We start from the raw sequence: 25220 nt of genomic DNA, 5'->3' as shown, positions 1-25220 counted from the left end.
CCTTGGTCCGCACAGGTTACACCAAAATTTGTTCCCATCTTAACATAAGAGCATCAGTGAGATCCATCAATGTTAAAGAGTGATCAGATTTGGCTCACAGTCTGCCTTTCAGTTTATCCCAAAGGTGTTGAATGGTTGAGACCAGGGCTCAATGTAGGCCAGTCAAGTTCCCCCAAACTGGGAAAAACAATTCTTTATGGAGCTGGCAATTTACCGTTGGCCATATAAAGTAGTGTAAATGTTCATTGCTCTAAATATTAAAATTGTTTCATCATTATGCCCGAAAAGAAAAAAAAAACAAAATTAGTGGGCAGAAAAACACGACAGTCTGCACAGAGGATTCTAAAACACACAAACAGAGCAGAGCCTGCAGGTATGGTGCAGCAGAATGTCATCTCATGTCCTGGAAAAGTCTCTCACAGTGATCAGACTGAGTTCCCACAGACTCAGCTAAATGCACAGCTAAAAGATGTCATTACATGACAAGGTGTTGAGTTCAGCCTAATGACCATAATTGCAGAATATCTCCAAGTTGGGCTCACTGGTGCAATTTGGACATTTCAGATAAAGATAGCACAAAATTGTGCTTCACATTCGGTATAATACTTTACCTTTTCATGTAATGATTTAATGATTTTAAGTGTAATGAGAGCTGTGGAAAACATTGGTATGGACGTCAGCAAATTCCACTCCACTTGCCAGCAAACAAAATGTGTCTTCTGAGAGGCTTGGTTGGTGAGTCATTAGTGACACATGCTAATGAGCCACGATAAGTGCACGGCTGCTGCTCGAGCAGAGGACATGAGCTGAAGTTTATGGGTTTTTTTTTTTATTGTAGCACTGTACAGGAGTCAGTCAGTGTGTTAGACTGAAACTCTGGGCTGTATAAAGCTTTGCTGTGTTTCATGTTCTTCTTAAAATTAGACCAAGGTCTATAGGTACAAGACAACAACTAACCTTCAACCCCTAACCCATACAAAGCAACTAGTGGTGGAATGTAAATTACTACACTTCCTGAAGTTCAGTACAGGAGTATAGATCGCTCCAGGGATGACATTTTTCTGTAGGCCAGAAGTTAGCTTTGCACTCTGTCCCTTGTCAACAAGCCTATGGGATTTTTACACTGGATTTTGGTTCATTGCAGAAAAAAGACTTTTTGTTCAGCAAGATAATCTTGCTGAACAAATAATCTCAAAGAAAATCCACAACACTTTTAGGACTTTTAAAGCCTAAATGCAATCTCCAGAAGTAAAAAGCTAAAGCTAGGCTATGAGTGAACTTCATTAAGGTCACATGATTTAATGTTGGCATGACAACAAGGTTGTAAAGCTGTGTTTGGAGCACCTTGGCTTGATGACGTTTTTGTAGTCTCATTTAGCCACTTGTTTGCAACTGCCTTTTAAAGACACATAAAATCTTCAAAGTTCACAAGTTGGGTATTTACTGATGTATTTTGTGTCATAGAAGAAAATGTGAAAGTCTCTTCATCTTGTGTTAACTTCAAACCTTATTTCAGGCTCCTAACTGGGAGTGGGCAGGTAGTCACCCTAGCCACTAGCTTCCCAAGTGGAAGCGCCATTACTGACTACGAAGGAAAGTATAGTCAACGATAGCAATAACGAATGGACAACAACAACAAGAAATCCCTCCAGAAGTGTTCATGTGGTTGGCAAAAAGTGGCTTCACTCAGAGGCTTGCACATCCATCAAGGAAGGAGGATGTGTTGCAAAGAGCAAAAATGGGACCCAAAGCCAGATAGAAAACTACAACGCAGCATGACCTAACAGTGCTCAGAGGCTACCAGCAGAGGAAGAAAGCCAAGAGATGGAGATAACACCCCAGAGCGACAGTCACAATAGCCCATCTTCAGACACAAAACTGTCAAACCAGCTCAAGCAGCTAGAGAGGCGCAGCAGGATAAAGTAACCACAGGCAAAAGACTAAGAGGAACGGCGCAGGCTTGACAATTACCCGAGTGGAATCCTAAAGCACTCCTTGCAAGGGAAAGTTTAGCGTGAGCTAACATGCTCAGTAACATCATCTATAAGGAGGGCAGAGAGAGATTTGGCAAATCCATAGTCAAGTGATTTGCTGCCCCGAGAAAGAAAGAATTAAGGAATAAGCAAATCATGGAGCTCTTTAACAACATACACCAGCTGCACAAGAGGTGGAGGAAAGCAGCCCCGGAAGAAAAGCAGGGCCAAAGGTGCTGTAGGATTAGCTCAAACAAAGGCTTGCCAAGCTCTGCCGAGCAGATAGGATTAGGAAGCGAAGGGAAAGGAAGGAGAAGGAAAAGAAAAACTTTTTCATGGGCCCATTCAAGTTCGCCCACCAACTGCTGAATGAAAAGAGGAACAGCAAGCTTGTCATCTCCAAAGAAGAGCTAGAGCAGTACATCAAGGGCTGGTACGCAGATATACTACACCTATCATCACCAAGTACCCCCTTCAATACCCACCCCACAAGATTGAATGAGATCAGAGAGGTCATCAAAAAGGGCCAGATCAGCCTTAGTGCTAGAACCAAATGCAATTTCCCTACAAGGAGGGGCAAAGACATTCAGGGTATTCATCTGCAAAGAGCAAAATTCCACCACCATCAGCCATTTCAGGAACATCCCTTTGTAGAACATGGAAGGGAAGATTTAATGATCAGCTTCTTCAAGGGCTATGGTTACATTGACACAAGCCGCCAAAGGGCCGGGCTCCCAGGCTTTCGGGGATGCATTGAGCACTCATTCATTATCTGTGTGCAAATACAACTTGCAAAAATGGAGAGAGCACACCTTTCTGCCCTGCCACATGCCTATGTAAAAAATCTAAGGCAGAAAGAGCACATTTCATCACCCTTCCATGTGTCTATGTGAACAGCCAAAGGCAGAGAGCACCCCTCTCTGCCCTTCCACATGCCTGCGTGTAAGGCTTAAAGCCATTGTCATTGTACAGTCTGCAGGAAACCAGGATATTGAGAAAAGAGAAACATAAAATGATGAATTATAGAAGGTCAATCAAGGTGTATTTTAATAGTTATATTGCTGCTTTTAGTTCCACCACCACTAAAAGACAGTTGTGACTACATGCTATCTCATTTGTGCAGCAACAAGTGATGTATGTGATATCATATGGATTGAATAAGTTGAAATCTCACAGAGATTGTCACTTACATCCTCATTCACAAGGTCCCGAATGCAAAAATGGTGTATTGTGATTAAAATGTTTTAAAAAAAGAAAACAAAACTGAATATAATGTAGCAAATCAGAGAGAGACAACATGAAGCAAACATTTTGACCAGATTAGATTACTTTTCAGTAGATATCATTTATATTATATTGACATACCATGTTCTTGAACATCAAGGTTGGTGCAAACACATGAAAAGACCAATACAAATCTGAAAAAAACCCATATAATCTAATATTCATAAAAGCCTCAGTAACTTCTTATAGCCGCTGGTCAGTGTCATTTTTTAAATACTCAACAGGAATACATTTGTTGGGGACTATTCTCATTGGCGCATTAAATCACATTTTATGCTCTGGGAAGTATTTCAGGCGACAGGACAGTGTGTGTGGAATTGAGTCAAAATAAACTACATTGTGTGTGTTCATGGTAATGGAGGAGCATGTCAACCAGTGCAACAGTGTGGCTCATTGATGTGCTTTTACTAGTTTTTGGACAACAATGGAGCTCTGTGACACAGAGGAAGAAGATATACCAGGCTGTAGATACAAAAAAAATATTTGTTGCAACTTGGAGAAAAGAAAAATATAGAATATACCAGATTCATCCTTTTAAATGTGCAATAATATCTTTATGATGGTGCAAGAGCATTTGGCACAATGTACATATAGTAACCTCTGATATGCCATTTCTATTGTTACTATTTATCAGTCTGGCATGTGCTAGTATGTGCCTTTGTGTGTGTGTGTGTGTGTGTGTGTGTGTGTGTGTGTGGATGTGTGGGTGTAAGCGTGCGTGCATGTGTGGAATTTTAATCGCTGGTTTCAAGAGCTGCACAATAAATTTTCTTGTACAATGTGACAATAAAGGTATTCTATTCTGTTCTAATTTGTTCTACTCTTCTATCAATAAACTATGTCAACATGACCAGCACCATCTCGTATGCAATGATACAAAGTATTTTCATAATGATGCATTATAACTGTTTATTCAAATGTGTGAACTTGTTGCAAAGAGGAGGAAGTTCATGCAAGCCATATAAAAAAGTGTCATAGAAAATAAACAGAGGAGTTTTATGTGACTACTGCCAGTCTCACTGTGTTGGGAAAACATCTTCGTCTTGTGCAAACGAGGTGCAAACATGAAAAATGGAATCTGAAAAATACTAATAATGTTGTATGCTCCCTTTTTGCTACTGTATGCAAAAATTCTTGACATACCAGAAGTCACAGTCACAGTTCTACTGGCACAGTTGTCTGTTGATTCTAATACAAGGAACAACGTGGACAGCACAAGGAAGATTTATTGTCATTTTTTAAACAGTTTAAAAAGATTAAATTAAAATTTGTCCTTGATCCTGCTACACCTTTGGAGTTGAAAGATGAGTTGATTAAAATCACCAACCATCTGGGCATGTTGCTGCTGATAGCATCATGGAATTCCTGCCGTGCATTTTTTTGAATTTGCATCGGAGTCTTGTGCCCTGTCGGTTCTGAATAAGCTCCACCCATCCAGTGCAATAGCTTGATCCAGAATGTAAGGGTTTAACCATCTCTCTTTGAAGATGTGCCCTGAGCAGTCTCTGATTTCATGTTGCTGACTGAGCCTCAATTACATCTCATCCCCTTTATTCTCCTGCGACCAGATATTAGCCAGAAGAAGGCTTGGAAGAGGAACATTTCTCAGTCCAAGTTGTGTCAGCCTTGCCCTGATGCCGGCTCTCTTCCCTCTCTTCGCCCTGTGCTTTCAATTCGTTTCTCCTCCCAGGTCTGACTGGCCGCTCTGTCTATGCCATTGGTGGTCTTGCGGTCTGCTGCATCCAGTCCAAACCCTGTGCAACTTTTCTCAATGTTGATCAGTGCTTCTCTATCATAGAAAAGTCTTGCTTCAGCGGAAGGGGCCATGGAGTCAAATCTATAGAAAAATATAGCAAAAAAGTAGAAAGAATTTGAGGAGCTACTGGCTGATGCATCTACATGCGTTGCCTTCATTATAGCAACCCAGCGATATTGGATGATTTCCATGATAAGGGAGGGCCCCAACACCATGGCACCTTTAAATGGCATGGTATAACCTTTTAATGCCCTGCTCAACCGTTTCGTAGCCCGGCAAACAACATTTGGTTCTAAAAACTTTATGAGGATGGTACAATGTAATAGTTTGGTAATGTATTCAGGGATAAGTTTTCTTTTAGTTCCTAGAATGTTAACATTATCATGACATTTATATAAATTTTTGAAAGACATACTATAGTATGAGGTTTTTATCAATTTTTGGATGACATACTATACTATGACATTTTTATCGACATACTATACATACTAACATACTATATTGTACATACTATATTATATTATTTTGTGATTTTTTAGCAACATACTGTACTATGACATTTTTATTGATTTTTAGATGACATACTGTACTATGACATTTTAATAGGTTTTTGGAGAATGTACTATACTATAATATTTTTATAAATTTTTGAAACACAAATTATACTATGAAGTTTATATCAGTTTTTGAATGACATACTATACTATGACGTTTTATAGATTTTTGAATGATATACTATACTATCAGGTTTTTAGCAATTTTTGGATGTCATACTATACTGTGACGTTTTTATCACTTTTTGAACGGCATACTGTATTATGACGTTTTTATCATTTTTTGAATGACATATACTATGATGTTTTTATACATTTTTGAAAGGCATACTATACTATGGCGTTTTTTTCAGTTTGTGGACGACATACTATACTATGATGTTTTTGTCAATTTTTGGATGACATTATACTATGAGGTTTTTATCAATTTTTGGACAACATATTATACTGTGAGGTTTTTATCAATTTTTGAACAACATATTATACTATGACGTTTTATAGATTTTTTTAAATGTCATACTATACTATGAAGTTATTATCAATTTTTGGATGACATACTATGACATTTATATACATTTTTAAACGACATACTATACTATACGTTTTTATCAATTTTTTGATGGCATACTATAATATGACGATTTTCTGAATTTGTAGACAGCATACTATACTATGATGTTTTTATCAGTTTTTGAACGAGATATTATACTACAAGGTTTTCATCAATTTTTGAACAACATTCTATACAATAACGTTTTTATGAATTTGTGGACAACATATTATACTATGACATTTTCATCAGTTTTTGGACGACATACTAAACTATGACGTTTTTATCTTTTTTTTTTGCGAAATACTATGACGATTTTGTGAATTTGTAGACGACATACTTTACCATGATGTGTTTCTGAAATTTTGAATGACATGCTATACTATGACGTTTTATGAATTTGTGGACAGCATACGATAAAATCATGTTTTTATGCACTTTTGGGCGACATACTATACTATGACGTTTTTAGCAGTTTTTGGACGACATACTATATCATGAAGTTTTTATAAATTTTTGAACAACATACTATACTATGACGATTTGATCAATTTTTGAACAATATGCAATACTCTGACCTTTTTATGAATATGTCATACTATACTATGACATTTTCAAAGATTTTTGGACGACATACTTTACTATGACATTTTTATCGATTTTTGAACGCCATATGACACAATGACGTTTTTGTGAATTTTTGTGAACGACAAACTAAACTATGAAATTGTTATCAATTTTAGAACGACATAATGTACTGTGATGGTTTTATGATTTTTTGAAAGACAAACTGTGCTATGGCTTTTTTGTCGATTTTTGGATGACATAGTCTACTATGACATTTTCATCAATTATTGACATTCTTAGGATTTTTTGGACGACATACTATAGTGTGTTGTATTATCAATTTTTGGCCAACATACTATACTATCACGTTTTTATCAATTTTTGGACGACATACTATACTATGACATTTTTATCGATTTCTGGATGACATTCGCTACTATAACAGTTTCATCAATTTTTTGAAGACAAACTATATTATGACATTTTTACGATATTTTTGGACCACATACTATACTATGATGTTTTTATCCCCCTGTTCTTAAAAGAAAAGCCAGTTAGCTCAGGTTTCAGAGGGTTAAACCCAATATCATGTCTTAATATAACCGCTATCATTTACCCAGGATTTCCACTGCTTGCATGTGCATTGCAGTATGGCTCCGCTGCGGTTTTGCTCCATGCTCCTGTAAGTCCCTCCTAAATTGATTATCTTCTTGATAGATTATCTTGACTCCATTGCACCTCTTAAAAAGATGATGAAACAAAGAAAATTACCTCAAATTAAAACAAATATTGCAAAAATTTTAAAAGAAACTAGCGTTCAATCAACCTGGAAGAGTCCCATTTAGTCTGGCAGGACAGTCTTAAAATGTATAGGAAGGCCCTCTGCCATGCCATAGAACGCTCTTATTCACATTAATTGACAAAAATAAAAACAATCCTAGGTTTCAGAGGTTTCAGCCAAATATATACAGAATTCTTATTTCTCCTTCTCTCTAAAATCCTTTAAAAAGAACTAGCTGCTAATTAGCTGTGTGACTTTCTCTAAGATAATAGTTTATTGAGGATTTTCAGTCAGGATTTAGAGTGCATCATAAAACAGAGATGGCTCTGGTAAAGATTACTAATGACTTATTGATTGCCTCTGATAAAGGTCTTGTCTCTGTACTGATTTTATTCGATCTCAGTGCTGCATTTGACACAATTGATCATCAAATCTTAGTGTGCAGACAGGAATACTTAACTGGCCTGAAAGGAACAGCATTAAGCTGGTTTAAGTCATACTTATCAGATCATTCTTTGTTTGTTCATGTTAATGATCAATCCTCCATATGTAGTATAGTCTGCTACAGAGTCGCACAGGGTTCTGATCTTGGACAAATCCTGTTCACTTTTTATGTGCTTCCCCTTGGCAAAATTATTAGAAATCATTCCATAAATTGCCATTGTTATGCAAATGATACACAAATGTACCTAGAGATGAAGCTAGAAGAAACCTATCAGTTATCTCAAACAACCTCAAACATTAAAACCTGGATAAGTGTAATTTTCTTGATGTTAAATTAAGACAAAACTGAAGTTATTGTACTTGGCCTCAGACACCTTAGAAACTCTTTTTCTAAGGATGTAATTTCTCTAGATGGCATTGCATTGGCCTCCAGCGCCACCTGATGTTTGATCAATATTTGTCTTTTCCCTCTAATTTAAAACAAACTTCAAGGACTGCTTTCATTCACTTGTGTAATATTGCAAAAATTAAGCATATCCTGTTTCAAAAAGATGCAGAAAAATTAGTCCACTCATTTGTTACATCTAGGCTGGATTATTGTATTTCCTAATTATTGGGTTGCTCCAACAAATCTCTTAAGACTCTCCAGTAATATGCTGCGGCACATGTACTAATGGAAACCAAGAAAAGGGATGATATTTCTCCTGTTTTCGCTTCTTTGCACTGGCTCCCTGTAAAACCCAGAATTGAATTTAAAATCCTCCTCCTCACTTCCAAATCTCTGAGTAACCAGGCTTTGTCATATCTGCCATAATTCTTTTGCCATAATTATTAGCCATATTTCTTCTGCAGTTATAAACATGTGACATAAAATTCAAAGACCAAAAGTAGGGAAGGGAGGCACTGCTCAGCTGGTGACTCGCTTGCTCATAACATTACACATGCAATCAGCAACTCAACACAGATTGGAATTATATTTCACGCATATACTGTGACTGGATAGGGGTTTCTCTGAATATATGATGTTTACAATATGAATATGTTTTTATATGTTTTTTATCGTCTTCATGCTATTTTTTGATTGTTAAGAGCTTGGGGATGCGGGACAAATTTCCATGGAAACAGACAATAAAGTATCATCTTATCTTATTATAATTGTCAAATTATACACACATTATGTTATTAATATTTCTATACTATTGTTATATCATCATTGTTACTATTGTTGTTGTTATGTATCTCTCTGTCTCTCCCTGTATCATTTTGTCATATTGATTACTGTAATTTTATTTGTTTGATTTGTTCTGTAAACACAAAATCTATTGCACATCTGTCCATCTTGGAAGAGGGATCCCTCCTCAGTTGCTCTTCCTGAGGTGCCTACCATTATTTTTCCATTAAAGTGTTTTTTGAGGGCATTTTTCCTTATATGCTGTGAGGGTCTAAGGACAGAAGAATGTTGTATGCTGTTAAGCCCTTTGAGGCAAACTGCAATTGCTTTATAAATAAAATTGAATTCAAGATTGAAGAAAACTGATATGATCTTTCCAAGTAAGTTTCTTGTTGATTAAGATTCCAAGAAACTTTCCTTTAGTTTCCTTTACCATCAATGTCATTTTGCTAATTCCACATTATGATTCAGCTTCCCTTTTTTTTTTTTTTTTGCTGTTTTTTTTACATTAGCAGTAGTTTTTCCCCCTGGCTGTAGTCCGATATATCATGAATAAGTGCACCTTTGAAAAACACACAGGAAAGTTGTGTGTTTGGGCTTGTTGTTTCAGGCTCACAGAACCATAATTCCCATTAAGTCCATTAACTGAGGCTCTCTTGAAGTGACTCATTGTGAGCTCGGTTGCAGTGTCGCTTTAAGAAGGAGGTGGGCAGCGCTCCGATGACGCAGGAATAATCCTGAAAAGATGCTTCAAAACTCCAAGCCGCAGCCAGCGTGTGTGGTGGCTGCTGGCTGAACTGGAACGATCTCCGAGCCTGGCAGGATCAGCTGCTGAGAGAACATTTAAAGCAGGTTCAGGAGCCTATCGGAGGAACTCTCAATGCAGAATAAAACACGCACATCTGGGCAGATTCGCTTATTTAAAAGACAAATAGAGTTATTTACCATAAAGCCATTTACGCACGGCGGAGGGCTCTCAGTTTGCAGCTGGACGTGCACTGCCAAGTGGAGCCAACTTGAGGAAAGAAACATTTGAAGAACATCTCTGCAACACTTGGTCATTTACCTGAAGTGGGACTTGGAGAGTCGAATCATGCCAGATCTCAGCACACAGTGTGTGTACTTTTTGATGCTCCTGAGTCCAGTTATGACAGATACTATCACCGAGGACATAGACGTTTTGGTATTTTTACCTCTAAATAACTCCTACCCTTTTTCACACGCGCGAGTGGCACCGGCGATCCGTTACTCACAGCAGCGGCTGAAGACAGACGGAGGACAGTACTCCGGCTTCCACTTCAACATCCAGTTTGAGAACTCGGAGTGTGTCAATGATGCCCTGTTCAAGTTAGTGGACAGGTCGTGTGGCCAAAAGCCGGATCTGATTCTGGGTCCAGTGTGCGAGTACGAGGCGGCGGCGGTGGTGAGGCTGGCATCCCACTGGGACATCCCAGTGATCTCGGCAGGTGCCCTGGCCGCCGGCTTCAGCAACAAGAAGAGCGAATACTCCCACCTGACCCGCATCGCTCCTTCCTACGTGAAGATGGCAGAGACGTTCACCGCGATGTTCGAGCACTTTACCTGGAAGAGCGCGCTGCTGGTGTACGAGGACGACAAGGAGGAGCGCAACTGCTACTTCACTCTGGAGGGAATCTATCACCTGATGGCTAACTTTGACATTAAAACATACGCTTTCTTCCACGAGAATCGCCTGGACACTGACGACATCCTCCAAAACATCCACGAAACTGAAGGTAATGCATATTTCAATACGTCCTCTGTATCCTAAATTAATTAGATGATATAGAAACTGTTTTTAAGGTCGGCGTTGACCTTTTGACATGATAGTTTTGCATCACAACTAAGTGCTGGTGTCACTTTTACATAAAAAAAAGATTAATCAAAGGGAACATATTTTTTCCCACTATGTCGTGTATTACAGTATTACAACACTTTAGAGCGTCATAGCGAGGAGAAAAGTGGGACTGATTTCCCAGGGCCAAATTAAAAGGGAGCCCTGGAAAATTAAAAGTTAAGTTTTATTTGCATTTCTTTTTATTTCTTAGTAATTAGTGACATAACTCAAAGAAAACTGACAAAAGATATTGGATAATCTTTTGAAATGTGGAGTGGCATCACTTCTTTAGCTGCATTCAGACGCTTTTCACAATATTGAGATCTCTAAACCCTTTGGGATTTCTTCCAAAAGCATGGGAATAAATGCATAAGTGTTCCACAGATTGCAAGAAATTGGTTAATTTATAAAATATTTTTAAAAGGCTTGATGAAAATGTTTTGTTTTTGATTTTTTTGTTCTAATTTTCAGGTAAATTTCTTGTACATTTTATTAATTTCTTTTGTCATTGCTCAGTGCCTTCTGTCCATATTTGAGAGTTGAAACTCTCTTTGGCCCCTCTCATGCCTTAAAGTTGCTAAAAGGTTTGACTGCCCCTGCACTAATATATGTTTCTAAACACAGCTAGAGCCAAGTAAATGACTGATTATGCTAATGGAGCAACAAAATACGATATCATGTTTTCCCTCAAGAAAGAAAGAAATAAAAGGGAAAGACAGCAAACTGACTTTGAAAAAAAAACCACATTTTAAAAGGTGCATGAGAGAAGGGTGGGGGGCCCACTGAGACTGCATATGCATAGGGCTGAGAATTTGGTGCTACGCCCCTGGCAATTCTTGTTGGCTTCACTTGTCATTCGACTTGCAACAGGATGAGATTTTTACCCTATGATAACCCTCTCCAAAAATATCATAGTGTTCACAATATCACAATATTACAGAATTAACATTAATATGAATGACCTCAAATGAACAAATGTTTCATCACTATAATTAAACTTGAAATAGTTTTTAATATTAAAGAAGTATGGGGAACTAGTCTCCCTTTTTAAAACAGCTAAAATAGAGGCACCCGGTGGCTCGGATAGAGTGGGTGCCCCATGTATGGAGGCTGTGTCCTTGCTGCAGCGGCCGCAGGTTCAATTCCGGCCTCGGCCCTTTGTTGCATGCCATCCCCTCTCTCTCTCCCCTTTTCATGCCTAAATCTGTCCTATAGATTAAAGGCATAAAAAGCCCCAAAAATAATTTAAAAAAAAGAAAGAAAATAGCGAAAATAAAGATGACATACTCTGTCCAGCTGTGTTTTTTTCAATACCATAAATAAGTAACTATTAATTTTCATATCATGGTATACCGTGAAACCGGTATACCTCTGCAGCCCTAGTTGTCATCTACACACTAGTTTGGAGCTACAAACATTACTGCTTATTAATACCCCATGAATTAATATAATCAGTTAGGCTTTGATAGTCAAGATATTCCAATTTAAAATGTCAAATATTTTTGTGTTTTTGTATGCCATACCATTAGGTATTAAATTTGAGCTGCAATGAATTATTCATTATTAATATTATTATCAATTGAATTATTTTTTTCATTGATATGGTGGTCTATAAAATGTCAGAAAATAATAGAAAATGCACATCACAGGATCAGAGGTGACATCTTCAAATTGTTTGCCCATCAACAGTCTGAAACTCAAGAGAACTACAAAAACTCATGATAGCATACTATATAGCTGTACTTGCATATGATAAATAATATTATGTCATGGAAAATGAGTTATCAAAATTTAGATTTTTTTGGTAGAGGGACCCAGCAGTCCCCTGGGCGGATTTAATCCCCTGCTTTGTTGACTCCATGGCTACGGCCTTGTGTTATTTTACTTTTTGTTCTAAAGTTTAGCCAAAAGTAGTGTGAGAATTAAGCAGTCTGAGTTAGTGAATATCTTTTTTTTTCTTTCTTTTTTTAAATTCCATTTAATTTGCAGCTCATCGTGTTAACATGATCCAGGAAAACACAGAGGGAACACTGTATTAAACAGACTGATTTTGGAGGATAATCACCTGGTGTGTTAAACTCAGACTGCTGGAGCCTTGTGTTAGCTTCAGCTGAACTGTAGAATGCATTTCACCCTGAACAAAGAGTTTGAAGTTTGTCCCTTGTCACTTACATTATAAATCACAAAAGAAATACATTTTCACTACAAAGTACCAATACAAAACACTTCAGACTACAAGTAGCACACTCTGAGCGTGCCTGAGCACGCGCGTGCTTGAGCAGAGTTCAGACTCATGCATGTGCCCAGGCACGCTGCTCAGCCGTGCATGAAACTGTTTGTACTCATTTTAAATCCAAATGTATTAGTGGAAATGCAAATGTTTGGGAAGTACTGAACCTATGACTGGCTAAATGAGGCTTGGATTATATGGCATGCGTTGTATGAGAGTTTGTTATTGATTTGCTGTTGTTAAATGTGGACTCTGTTTACTTCAATTCATGAAGAAGGTTCGACTTTTTAGGATTCTCACATGAGAAAAACAAAGTTTTTCCCACAAATGAACGGAAACAGGCAGCGATTAACTGATATGGAAAGTGTCATTTTGTAGGTGAATTGTTCCTTCAGTAATTTGAATAAGTATTTGATAGGTTATTAACATTCATGAGCTGCAGAGCTTAATAAAGACACTTCATCCATCCCTCCTGTTAGAGCTGACAGGCATCTGTGTTTCATTTTTCCTCACCCCACCCGCATTCCCCATCACTCGGACATACTTACATAATGTCCCGCTGCTGTTGGCATCACACATTACCATATGTCTACACACTAAAGAGATGAACCAAATGGGTTAGTTGTCTGAAATTGTCAAGAGGACTTTAGGGTTGGGCTAGGTGATGTGGCTTTAGAATAAAATTGCAAAATTTTTAGGCTATAGACTACTAAAATACAAAAAAAAATTAAATAAACTACAGTTACAATATAGTAAAGGAGCTATTAACCAGCAGCGATTCAATCTGATGCCCTTCTGACATGTGTCATGCCTATGCGACAGGGCTGTCCGCCAGCATACAATATAACGGGTTCGGTCTAGCCGCATTTCACCTGATGCCATCCAGCAGCATTTCATGTGCACGCAAAATGTGCCTTTCATTGTCACCAACTTGCACCAAAAGCACTGTCAAAGTGACGTTATTTTCCAAGTTCAAAATTAGAACGAGCCGGAGTGAATGTTTGTGAGCTGAGTAGCAGGTGGAACCTTTTACGGTAACCTTGGCCACCAGTGTGTGAATGTGACAAGTAGCGTGAAAGTGCTTTGAGTGATTGAATAACTAGAAAAGCTCTATACAAACGCAACTTCATTTGCCAAGTCCATTTAGACTTGTATTTAGACTGAAATACAAGTGACCAAATCATTCATCATCATCATCATCATCATCATCATCATCATCATCTTATTCTGAACAATTTCAAAACAAATGGCAGTATCTCAGGTGGGCCAGTCAGATATTTATGAATAACAAAAATAACTGAAATGTTGTTGGAAAAATAAGAAAATAAGACACTTTGAAATTTTCCATAAGCTTTCAAATGAGAACTTTAAACATATTAAAGGTATGATGTAGCCACATGACCCTCTGAATAAATGATTTTGGGGGAAAGTGAACCTCAGCTACTAGTCTAATGTAACTGTGCACATACACATGCTGTGTTTTTAAAGCTAGATGATGTGACAAGTCCCGCTGTTGCAGCACTTTTAAAGCCAAACCAAATGTGAATGTGTGTGTGCCGATCCTGTTCCAGCACTGGATCAGCAGCTTACAACTACAATCCTGTGGTCATGACAGTTTCTGATTACATCACATATCAGAGAGGTGGCTGTTGTATAAATTAGCATACATTATACATGCTAGATGCCGCAGAGCCACAAAGTGCACCTGATGGCAAGAAATTAGTATTCCCGGCATGTCAGGTGTCTAACTGAGAGGTTTGAAGGGTTTCAGCAGAGATTTTACAGCTTTAATCAGACTCTGAGCAGTGTTAAAGAGGAGAGGCAGGCTTGCTTCAGCACGTTTTATCAGCATGTTTTATTGGAGATTTACATGCGTATAAAAACTCGTTAACATGTCTAGATGAGACGTGATTTTAAGATTTCCTTTTTGATAATTCTATTCCATTTCTCAGTTTTGCACACAGCTTTCAGTGCCCTGGCACTTGAGCTTATTGTGACTATGCTGCACACTGGAGTCAATCATGCTGTCACGTTTACATTTCCAGTACAACATCTACAGAAACAGAAAGATTGACGTACATAAATGTGGGGTTTTGGGTTCATGAACTTGAAAATTGTGCAAGTGCATAACAATGCAACTGCTAAAATGATCTTGTAATCAATGCCCTTCAACAGTCTCAATACAGTCATTTAAACATTTCTAATATCTATACTGTTAAAACCATTATAGACTTTCAAAATCTATACATATCTTTAACCCCTTTTCCACCAGAGGAGCTCTGGTTCTTGAACTTGTTTCGTCAGGACTCTCAGAACTTTGGTGCTAAACCAGCATGTGTTTCCAGTTTTAGACAGAACTATTGTAATATAGGATGTAACATCAACAGATGGCGTTGCACGATGTGTAATGGAGGTAAAAGCAGTCGCAGCAAGATGGTAGAGTATTGGTTACCTGCAAGGTTTTGTTATGTTATTACTGATATTAAGTTTTATCCAGAAAACAAGCATGGACCAACAATTAATGATAAGAGGGTGTGGAATACTAATACATGCCAGACCCTTTTTTAACCTGCAGAATATGACACACCCACTGATGCCATCATGGCTGGCACCTCAGGTTGAGAAGTGCCATGTTTGGTGGCTAAAAAGCAGTTGAAAACTTGCAAAAGCACAATCGTTTCTATTATTTGTCAGTCTCAAACAGTGATCTGCAGCCTGGTAGGCATCTCCTCTTGGTGACACACCATCCAACATCCTCTCTTGTCAGCTCAAATACTAAGTCACTTTAGAAAGGTTCATATGATATGTATTTGTGGTTTGAAGAAACATACAATGCCAATAATTAAATCTGGTAACTTGCCCGAGGAGTCTGATTGGTTTCCCGTTTTTCACATTTCATGTTTGAAATGTTTTCATAGGCAGAATGCTGCATCTAGCTGGGCCGTGGTCTGTTATAATATTAAAAAGAATAACTTTATTAATATAGCACCTTTAGAAACAATTGTTTACAAGGTGCTTTGACAGACTAAGCAAAGGCAGGAACTTGGGGAAGAATAAAAATAGACATTAACACATGCCAAACAGAGAAAGGTCTAGAACAGTCAAACAAATCCAAAACAAAATGCGAACACAAAGGGTCAACAAGAATAAAGCGAATAAAAGGAATAACGAGCAGATCACAAAAAAGGCAGTAAAAGTACTAAATGAAAAAAGATTTAGAAAATAAAATAACTGCAATAAAAGATGATAAAAATAATACAAGAAGCAATTCAACAAGATGACAACACATCAGTGGGAATAAAACAAAGGAGATAAAAACAGATGAATAAGAGATAGATGAACAACAAGTTAATTTCTTGCATTCTGCTGAAATTTCCTGCATCATGTTTTTTTGTTTGTTTGTTTTCTCTTTTGTTTTCCTGTCTTTTTTTTTATGTAAAAGAAAACACAGGGGCAGGTGGCAATTAAAAATTAAAAATAATACTATATGTAATTTGGTAATAATAATAATAACTTTATTTATATAGCGCCTTTTAAAATAAGTGCTTTGACACAAAAGCAAAAGCAGAAATGGGAAATAGGGAAATATAGAAGGCGATACAACAACAGAAAGCCAAACTGAGCACAAGCGAGACGAAACTAGGGTAGAATTAGGATAAAATTAAAACAAGAGGACGAATAATGGAAGATGCAGGACACAAAATGTCAGTATAAAATCATAAAAACAAAAAGACCAAAACCAACAAAAAGCAATAAATGCAATAACAACCACAAATAAAGGGAAATAAGATGTCTAAAACATGAATATATAGTAAAATAAATAAAAAATAAACAAAAAGAAAAAAAGAGATAAAAACACATCATAACATAAAAGTAAGTCTATGAAAATGGGTTTCAGGAATCAATTTAAAAGAAGTCACTGATTCTGCAAGCCTTATCTCCTCAGGTAGGTCATTCCAAAGCTGAGGGGCCCTGCTCGACTTTGGAATAGCCAGAAGGTGATCACATACTGATGACACTTGCACAACAGCTACATATGATATGGAGGCTTATAGGACAAGTACTGTAGTTACCTGAATGTCCGTGACAGCAGTTCAGGGAGATGTGGATGCTGCTCTGCACAGCCATTGATCTGCATGTGTAAACTGTAGTGGCTATGACAGCAATGGAAGTTGAAGAGGGAGGGGCAGTGGCTTGTGTGGTCTCGCAAAATTAAAACTGAAATGCAACCCGCTTTTAATTCAGGATTTAGTGCCATGGGCAAGACTAAAATTTAGAAAATTAGAAAATTAATATAAAAAAATTACTTATCAAGTCACAGGGAAAAAGAGCAGGTGCTTGAGCAAGAGCACTGTGCTAAACATGTTATGTTTGATGTTATTTGATAGCATGAATATTGATGTTTGGGAAAATAAATTGTAAGCATTCACAGATTATTTCCTTTTGTGTTAATGCATCATTAGGGGGGTTTCCATCACCGGTTTGCTCATGACTTAAGCAAATATTTTTGAAGAGTAATATGATGCAATAAAACCTCTTGTAGCGCCTGCTGCATCATGCACGAGGGAGCCAGTTCCCATTTTTTCTAGAGTTACGTGTTTGCAAAAGGCATATTATTAATTACTCATTTCAATTTGCGCAGTTCAGGGGTTATTGAAAACAATACATGGGGCTCCTAGTTTAGATGCCATACATTACTTTTGTTTTTTAAAGGAACATGCAGCTCATTCCTGGCTTGCTTTAGATGCATCAGCATTTCATTTGTGTTGATGTAGTTGCTGATTGAGTTTGTCAGGTTTAGAGTTCAGGAACCCCATACAAATAATTTGCAGATAAAAGATTTACAAAATACTGGTAAATTGGTATAAATAATAAAATATAAATACATAAGCAGGTGTTAATTATCAACACCATATAATGCATTTGAAGCCTCCTTAAAAACACATTTTTTTTTCCAGTTTATATGATAACTGATTTTTCTGGGTTGGTTACATTTTTAGATATGAAAAAGGGTTGACAAACCTGGTTTAGATATCTTAAGTGTTTCACATTCTCTTTGATGTCATCATGGCTTTTTAGTTTTGTGCTCCATTGTAAGCACGTTGCACATGGTACTGACTTATCACAAAAGAAGGCTGAAAATTCTGGGATGAAAAAAAACATGAAGGAAACTGCTGATTAAGATGCTTTTTTTGTACTTCAGTTAAAGCGGTCGAGGCCTCCAATATTTCACCACAGTCTTCCTAGATTATTCAGATGGCTCACATTTACATCACATTTACATTTTGAAAAGCTAATTAGACTGTCAGATATAAAGTTCATGGTGTCAAACTGGCATAATAGGCTCATTAAATCCCTACAGACAGCTGAAGGCAGCTTGACAGTTACGTTTATAAATCTGCAGACTCTGGTTGGAGAGGTGCATTATGCACGTCTGTCTACTGTATTTAACTTCATTAAATCACATGCAAATTAGACCAGCCTACCACAGAATACAGAAGAAATCCCCACACCACTACACACATCATGCTGGTCCTTATACCATCAATTTTGACTAGTTAATAATAATAATAATAATAATAATAATAAAATAATAATAATAATAATAATAATAATAAATAATAATAATAATGATAATGATATGTCAGGTTTGAGGCAGGATGAGAACCCAAAAAGCAGAAACACAAAAAAGGAGCCATAAGTACTAATAAACAGCAAGCTTTAATACTGAAGAAAATCCACAAAAAAACAACAGGTGACCAAAAATACAAAGGACAAATTAAAACACATAAGCAAAAACTAAACCGTTTGTTTCAGTTTTGTTTTTGCTGCAGGTTGATGAAAAGCACTTGGATAAAACACAGGGCAGGAACCCGGCAGGGAGAACAGGAACGAAGCAGCAGGGAGAACAGGAACACAGCGAGGAAAGAAGGCAAACTGACAAAGGAAAAAGGGAAAAACAGGTATATGTACAGAAAGGCACTAATCAAGACAATGACACACAGCTGGGTAGGTGGACACAGGAGCAGGAGGGAAAGGCAAGGATTGGTGAAGTAAAAGAAGGTGTGATTGGGAACACTAGGGTGGAGCAAACAAGACTTGAACACAAAAGCACAGGTGACACACAAGGAGTAAAAATAACAAAATAAAACAAGAAACAGAACATCAGTAACTAGAAACAAGGAGAAAAAACAAAACCCCCAAAGTCCACATTATAACAAAACCCCAAAACAATGACATAATAATAATATAATAATAATAATGATAATAATAATAATAACAACAACAATAATGATAATGATGGGACTTATAGAGTAATTACATACAAAATAAAGAATATAAAATACTGAAAGAGGCTTACATAAAACTCAAGGACAAATACAAATACAAAGAACAGAATTTATGGGGGAGGTATTGGATTGCTAGGGCTAATTAATCATATGTTACTTCATTTTTTGCATGTGGCATTTCATGTTTTACACTTGAAATACATGACAGTGCAAACACAGTATGACGTGACCACTCATAAGATATATTCTAATTAAAACTTCTGTTGACTATGTGTATTATCACTGAACTTGCCAGACAACAATATGAATTTCTTGAGAAGCAGATTAATGTGTTAAGTTATTTTCATCATTTATCAGAGGTATGAGACCAGCCGGTGAGTGACGAAGTGTGGGCACGTTTACGTGGATCATGTGACCGACCGAGGGCAACCACATACACACACACATACTCGACAAAAGGGCACTTTGGGCATCGAGAGGAAAAGGGGCAGGTGCTCCAGCACCCCCCCCCCCCCCCCCTGCACGTGCCAGGACCAGTGATATGACCAAGAGTTTTATTCACTTTTAATCACCTTCCAATTTGTATTCTGCATCACCCAGCCATTTGCACTTACTGCCACAGCACATACATGAACAAAAATGGCATGTGCACATGGAGACACCCAAACAGTCTGTGTACCCAAGACATATCACATAACATGATGTTATACTTGTAGAGTCAAAATAGGGCTCTATTTATTAACTGTAGTGTCCTTATTTTATGAATGACACCAAGATGTCTCAAGTTAACACCAAGCACAGCTGCATGCAGTGTCTCTCAGTGTCTCTTCTTGCGTCAGTACTACAGAGTGGTATTTGTTTCAAGAGAGCATATTGTCATAAGATATTATGACATAATATATTGTACATGTATGTATTGTCATAAGATTATTAGTCTTGCAGTGGGGAAATTCACAATATTACAGCAGCTATGAGAAGAACAAAGAAGTATAAGCAACGAAGGAAACAATACGATAGTAAAAACATAATTACAAATATAAAAATATTAAGATATTAAAAATCAGTCATAGAACGGTCGGTATGATATGAATGAAAATGCATGTAAAACAGTTTGAGTTTGTTTGATATCATACAAATTAGCGGCCCGCAAATGACATTCCATCTTTTGTAAAGTTACTTACGGAGGTTAGATTTATGCAGTAAAAGTTTAGGGAAAAAAAAACATGGTTTGGTGTCACTAGGTTTAGACAAGAAAAGTTATTGTGGTTTGGTTTAAGAAAAGAAACGTGGCAAGCACATACCTTAAAATGACTCAAAGTTCAGTCAAGTTCACACGGTTCTGAACACACATCTTCAGGGGAGAGTTCTGATGGGAAAGACCAGATTTTTCTGACCAATCTACCACTCCAACCCACCTCCTTGCAAGATAGCTCTGGACTGCATCTGTGTTAACTCCCATCAGCACATTGACCACATGATCACAGCCTTTCAAAATATGTGGGATATTTATGAATTTGGGTACATTACTTTTTGTAGGAAAACATTTGAACAGTTAGAGAGAACAGCCTGTTTGGGAGCACAACAAAGACACATTTGCTCCATCACAAAATGCATAGAAAGAAAGATCCAGTGTTTTTATTATTATACCCTGGTCAATGGCCGGACGGGACGGAGTGTGTCTACATGTTTCGACCATTTCTGGGGGATGGGGAGGTGGATGGGTCCTACAAACAACCGAGTTTTGTGTGGGAGTCCAGAATTTGATTCCTGTGTGGATTTCAGAGGGGGGGGGTTTGTACACTTTGTGCCTTTTTTTGGCCTAAACTTAACCATCCATGACCATGATGGTCTGCATTGGTTGCCATGTGCTTTTGTGTAAAAATAAGGACAGTGTTGTGTCATCCCACCATGTGCATTTGTTGACATCACATCATGGCAACAATATCCTGGAGCATTAACAGCTGACGTATGAGGTTACCTAAAACATCATAAGTAGACACGGAAGGTCACTGACAGAGTTGGGATGAGAATATGTTGGATTAACAAACGCCATCACTCTAGACCTCCACACTTCCCTCACTCGTCTGCCCTCAAACCTTGTCATTAAACTCAGCTGTGACTCAACACCGCCCTCTGTGATTGGATCCTGAGCATCCTCATGGGTAGACTGCTGGATGTGCGGAAAGACACCACCCTTTCTCCCCCATGACTCTGAACACCAGGGCCCCTGAGGGCTACATACCCAGCCCTCTCCTGTTCACCTTATTCACTAACAACTTTTTGGCTATCCAGCTCCAACACCATTACTCGGTTTTCTGATGATATGACTATAGTCAGCTTGATCACCAACTGTGACAGGACAAATCCCTGATATATTGGTGCCAGGACAAACTACCTCCATCTGAACTTCAGCAAGACAGAAGGGAAGACAACAGGAGCGTCAGGTTCCTCTTGGGTAATATCAGTGAGGATCTGAGCTGGACTTGCCACACAGACACCATCACGAAGATTGCAAGACAGCAGCTCTTTTTCCAATGCAAACTGGAGAAGGTTCAACATTGACTCCAGGATACTCTGCAACATCTACAGGGGCATCATTGAGAAAATCATAACCGCCTGCATCACCACCTCGAATGGCAGTTGTACTACAGAAGGCTGTGAAAATGGCACATCACCAGGATGGAGCTGCCAACCATGGAGGACCTCCTCCTGCTGTCAGCATTGGTTAGAACACCTAAAGGATTATCAAAAACCCCATCCTCCCCAGCCACAAACTGTTCTGCCTGCTGCTACCTGGCAGATGGTAGCGCAGCACCAGTCCTGCACTACCAGGTTCAAGGATGGCTTCACCCTGCAGCCAATAAGATCTGAACTCTTGAGCTCATCACTTATTGTCACTACACATTTATATTTGACTTTGTTTTATAGGCTGTGTGCAACTCTCCTTATCAAAAGTTCATGTTATGCATACTATATACCTGTTTACATATGGTTTATTCATTTGTAATGGTCTACCAAAAACACCTTAAATTTTGTATATAGTTAACTTCTGCCATATTTTATGTATTAGATTAGCATTTTGATTACCTTTTTTTTTACTTGCATGTTTTTATTTGATACATATTTAATGAGAATTGTTGGAGGGAGCCTGAGATCTAATAACATCAGAGTTCAGGAGTTCCTCGCATTAGCTGGCTTAAAAACCTGAAACCCTATTCAGGGTTACACAATGGTAGCTCCCTTTTGGTCGATTTACTCAGTACAACATATACATTATGGGATATCACACCCCACTTGACCTACCCAAAAACACCTCTATTCCCACCTCTTAAAGCAGATGATCTGTGGTGATGTATGTGAGGCCCCAGCCTGCATATATGTGTCCAGCCATGGAAAAACCAGGAACAAGTCGCCTGGGGGAATTTTGAGTTATTTGCAGATCCTGAAAGTGTAGTTTCTAAGCTTTCCAATGATGTCTAACACATTGTTGAATGTAGACACTCCTCAAACTAGTTTTGTGAGAAATCCAGCCTCAAAGTTTCTGAAAGATTCTCACCTACCTGGGGAGCCAGATAACAGTGGCTGCTCATTTACATCACATTTACATAAACCCAACCCACATACGTATGCATACATCTGTCACCACTGTCCTCCCCTGGTTCAGAAACCCTTCCCCGAGAGCTGACAGTCAAGGTCGTCTGCCTATGTTCCTTGATCATCTCTTGGAGTACGCCACTGTCAGACAGACCACTGTCTACCCACATTATGGTGCCCACTTATGGACAGTATTTGGATCTGGATTAAACAAACAAAGTTGGCTTGTTCACTCCTCATTCTATGGAACCATCCCTGGCAGCTTATCTGACCCTGTCTCATAACTATGGCATTGGAGGCCCCACAGCCCCTCCATCCAAACACTGCAAGTTCTTCCACTTTGCGGCTAGTGAAGATTTACAGAGTGCAGGCAGACCCCACCTGCTTACTGAACAGTGTAATCATGCTCCAGACATACCAAGCCATGTGTCTGGCAGAGGTGAGAACACTAGTACACCCTGCACCTCCTCAGAATGAGGTTAGAATTGCTGCAGATCACATTCTCTGTGTGTCACACTTTGCGGTGCTCTCCCATGGCAGAAAGTTGGCATCTATGGTAATGACGCAGAGGCACCTGTGGCTGATCCATATTAAAAATGCAATTGTAGTGGTTGAGGCAGCAGCAGTACTGAGGGTGGAAAGAAACACTCATACAAGAAAGTGATACCAGTGGTTCCCGCTTCAGAGGAGAATAAAGATTAGTACAGCTTTATTTAGTTATGTGAAAGAAAGGCAAAGGACTTCAGGGCCTGCAAGTGTTAAACAAATACTTCTTGACTTACAAGTTTAACAATCAATCTCCCAGATGCTTATTGTCATGTAGCAATACACCTACATCACAGATAATTTCTAATGTTTGTGTTCAAAGGCACAGTTTACAAAACCTGGTGCTGCCATTCAGCCTGTCACTGGCTTCCTGCACCATTACCAAATGTGTAGAGGCAGCTTTAGCTCCCCACCAGGAGAGAGACATTCTCATTTTGGCATATCTGGATGATGGCAAGCTCACGAGAGTGGGCAGCAACGCAGCCGTTGCTGGTTCTAGCGCACATCCAAGCACTGGGCTTCTCTGTGGATTTACAGAAAAGTTTGTTTACCCAGAGTCAGTGGGATCAAATATGGAATCATTTTGGCATGGCAGAGGTGGACATCTTGGCCTCCAAGGCCACTGTCCAATGTTCTTTTTCATAACAGACCACAAAACACCTCTAGAAGTGGGTTCACTCATGCATCTATAGCCCAATTTGCATCTGAGTGCACTTCCCCCAGTGGAATTGATACTGCCTGTTCTGGAGAGGGTTTGCCAACAGTGTCTGTTCCTGATCTGGTGGCCTCTTGGTGGCCAGCAAAGTGGTGGTATGCCGAGATAATCAGTCTGCTGGCAGTGAGTCCATTGCAGCTGCCTCTCTGCAGGGATCTCCTCTCTCAAGCAGGAGGAGAGCCTATTCATCCTCATCCAGAACTGTGGCTACTGCATGCCTACCTGTTGAGAGGTCAAATTCAATAGCTGTGGGTCTGGCAATGATCCCAAGTGCAAGGGCTTATCCACTAGAGACCTACATGTCTATAAATTACAGGTGTAAGCAGTGGTGTCAAGACCAAAGTGTACATTCTTTTCAGTGCTCTATTGAAAATGTTTTGAAGAGAAAATGTTTTTTCAGGAGCTGCTGGCAAAGGGTCTCCACTATTAAGGTCTAATTGGTGGCTTTATCTGCCCGTCATGTTGGTTTTGATGAAGTAATGCCAGGAGTTTGCCTTGTTGCAATGCGTTAAAATTTCTTTCATACAAGACTACACTGTTTTTCTTTGCCCTCTGCAAAGTGGGTGGGCGACTTTCATGCTTTGGCTGTGCATCCCTTTTGCACCCAGTGCACTTCAGATGGCCCCAAGGTCACATTGAGCCCGAACGCAGCATATTTGTCTAAGCCTATCCCTGCAGCCTATACCTTTATGGTTTTAGAGCTCTGTGCTTTTGTCCCCCACTGTTTGCTTCCGAGGGGCAGAGGAGGTGCATTTATTTGACCAGATATTGGTCTGTTTTGCTAATCCAGCCACAGGCAAAGCTCTGTCTAAACAGACTCTTTCTTACTGAAGGTCTTTTGCTGCTTTACAGTATGTGGGCACATTTAACCAGGGGCATTGCAACCTCATGGGCATTATTTAAAAAGGTG

The 25220-nt window shown here is 38.7% G+C and overlaps 1 protein-coding gene across 1 annotated transcript in view; it reads left to right on the top strand.

Annotated features, from left to right (window-relative positions):
* The first annotated feature begins 9874 nt into the window (after positions 1–9874).
* npr3 (natriuretic peptide receptor 3) overlaps positions 9875–25220 on the top strand; it is a 41096-nt gene continuing 25750 nt past the window's right edge. Inside the window, exon 1 of the mRNA XM_042489008.1 lies at positions 9875–10834. Within this exon, the coding sequence (XP_042344942.1) occupies positions 10174–10834 (661 nt within the window). The 5' untranslated portion in view covers positions 9875–10173. The remainder of the gene's footprint in view (positions 10835–25220) is intronic.

This window comes from Plectropomus leopardus, chromosome 6 (genome assembly GCF_008729295.1).
Source record: "Plectropomus leopardus isolate mb chromosome 6, YSFRI_Pleo_2.0, whole genome shotgun sequence".
Classification (NCBI taxonomy): domain Eukaryota; kingdom Metazoa; phylum Chordata; class Actinopteri; order Perciformes; family Serranidae; genus Plectropomus; species Plectropomus leopardus.
Note: the sequence above shows the minus strand (reverse complement) of the source record. Positions and strands in the feature narration are given on the sequence as shown.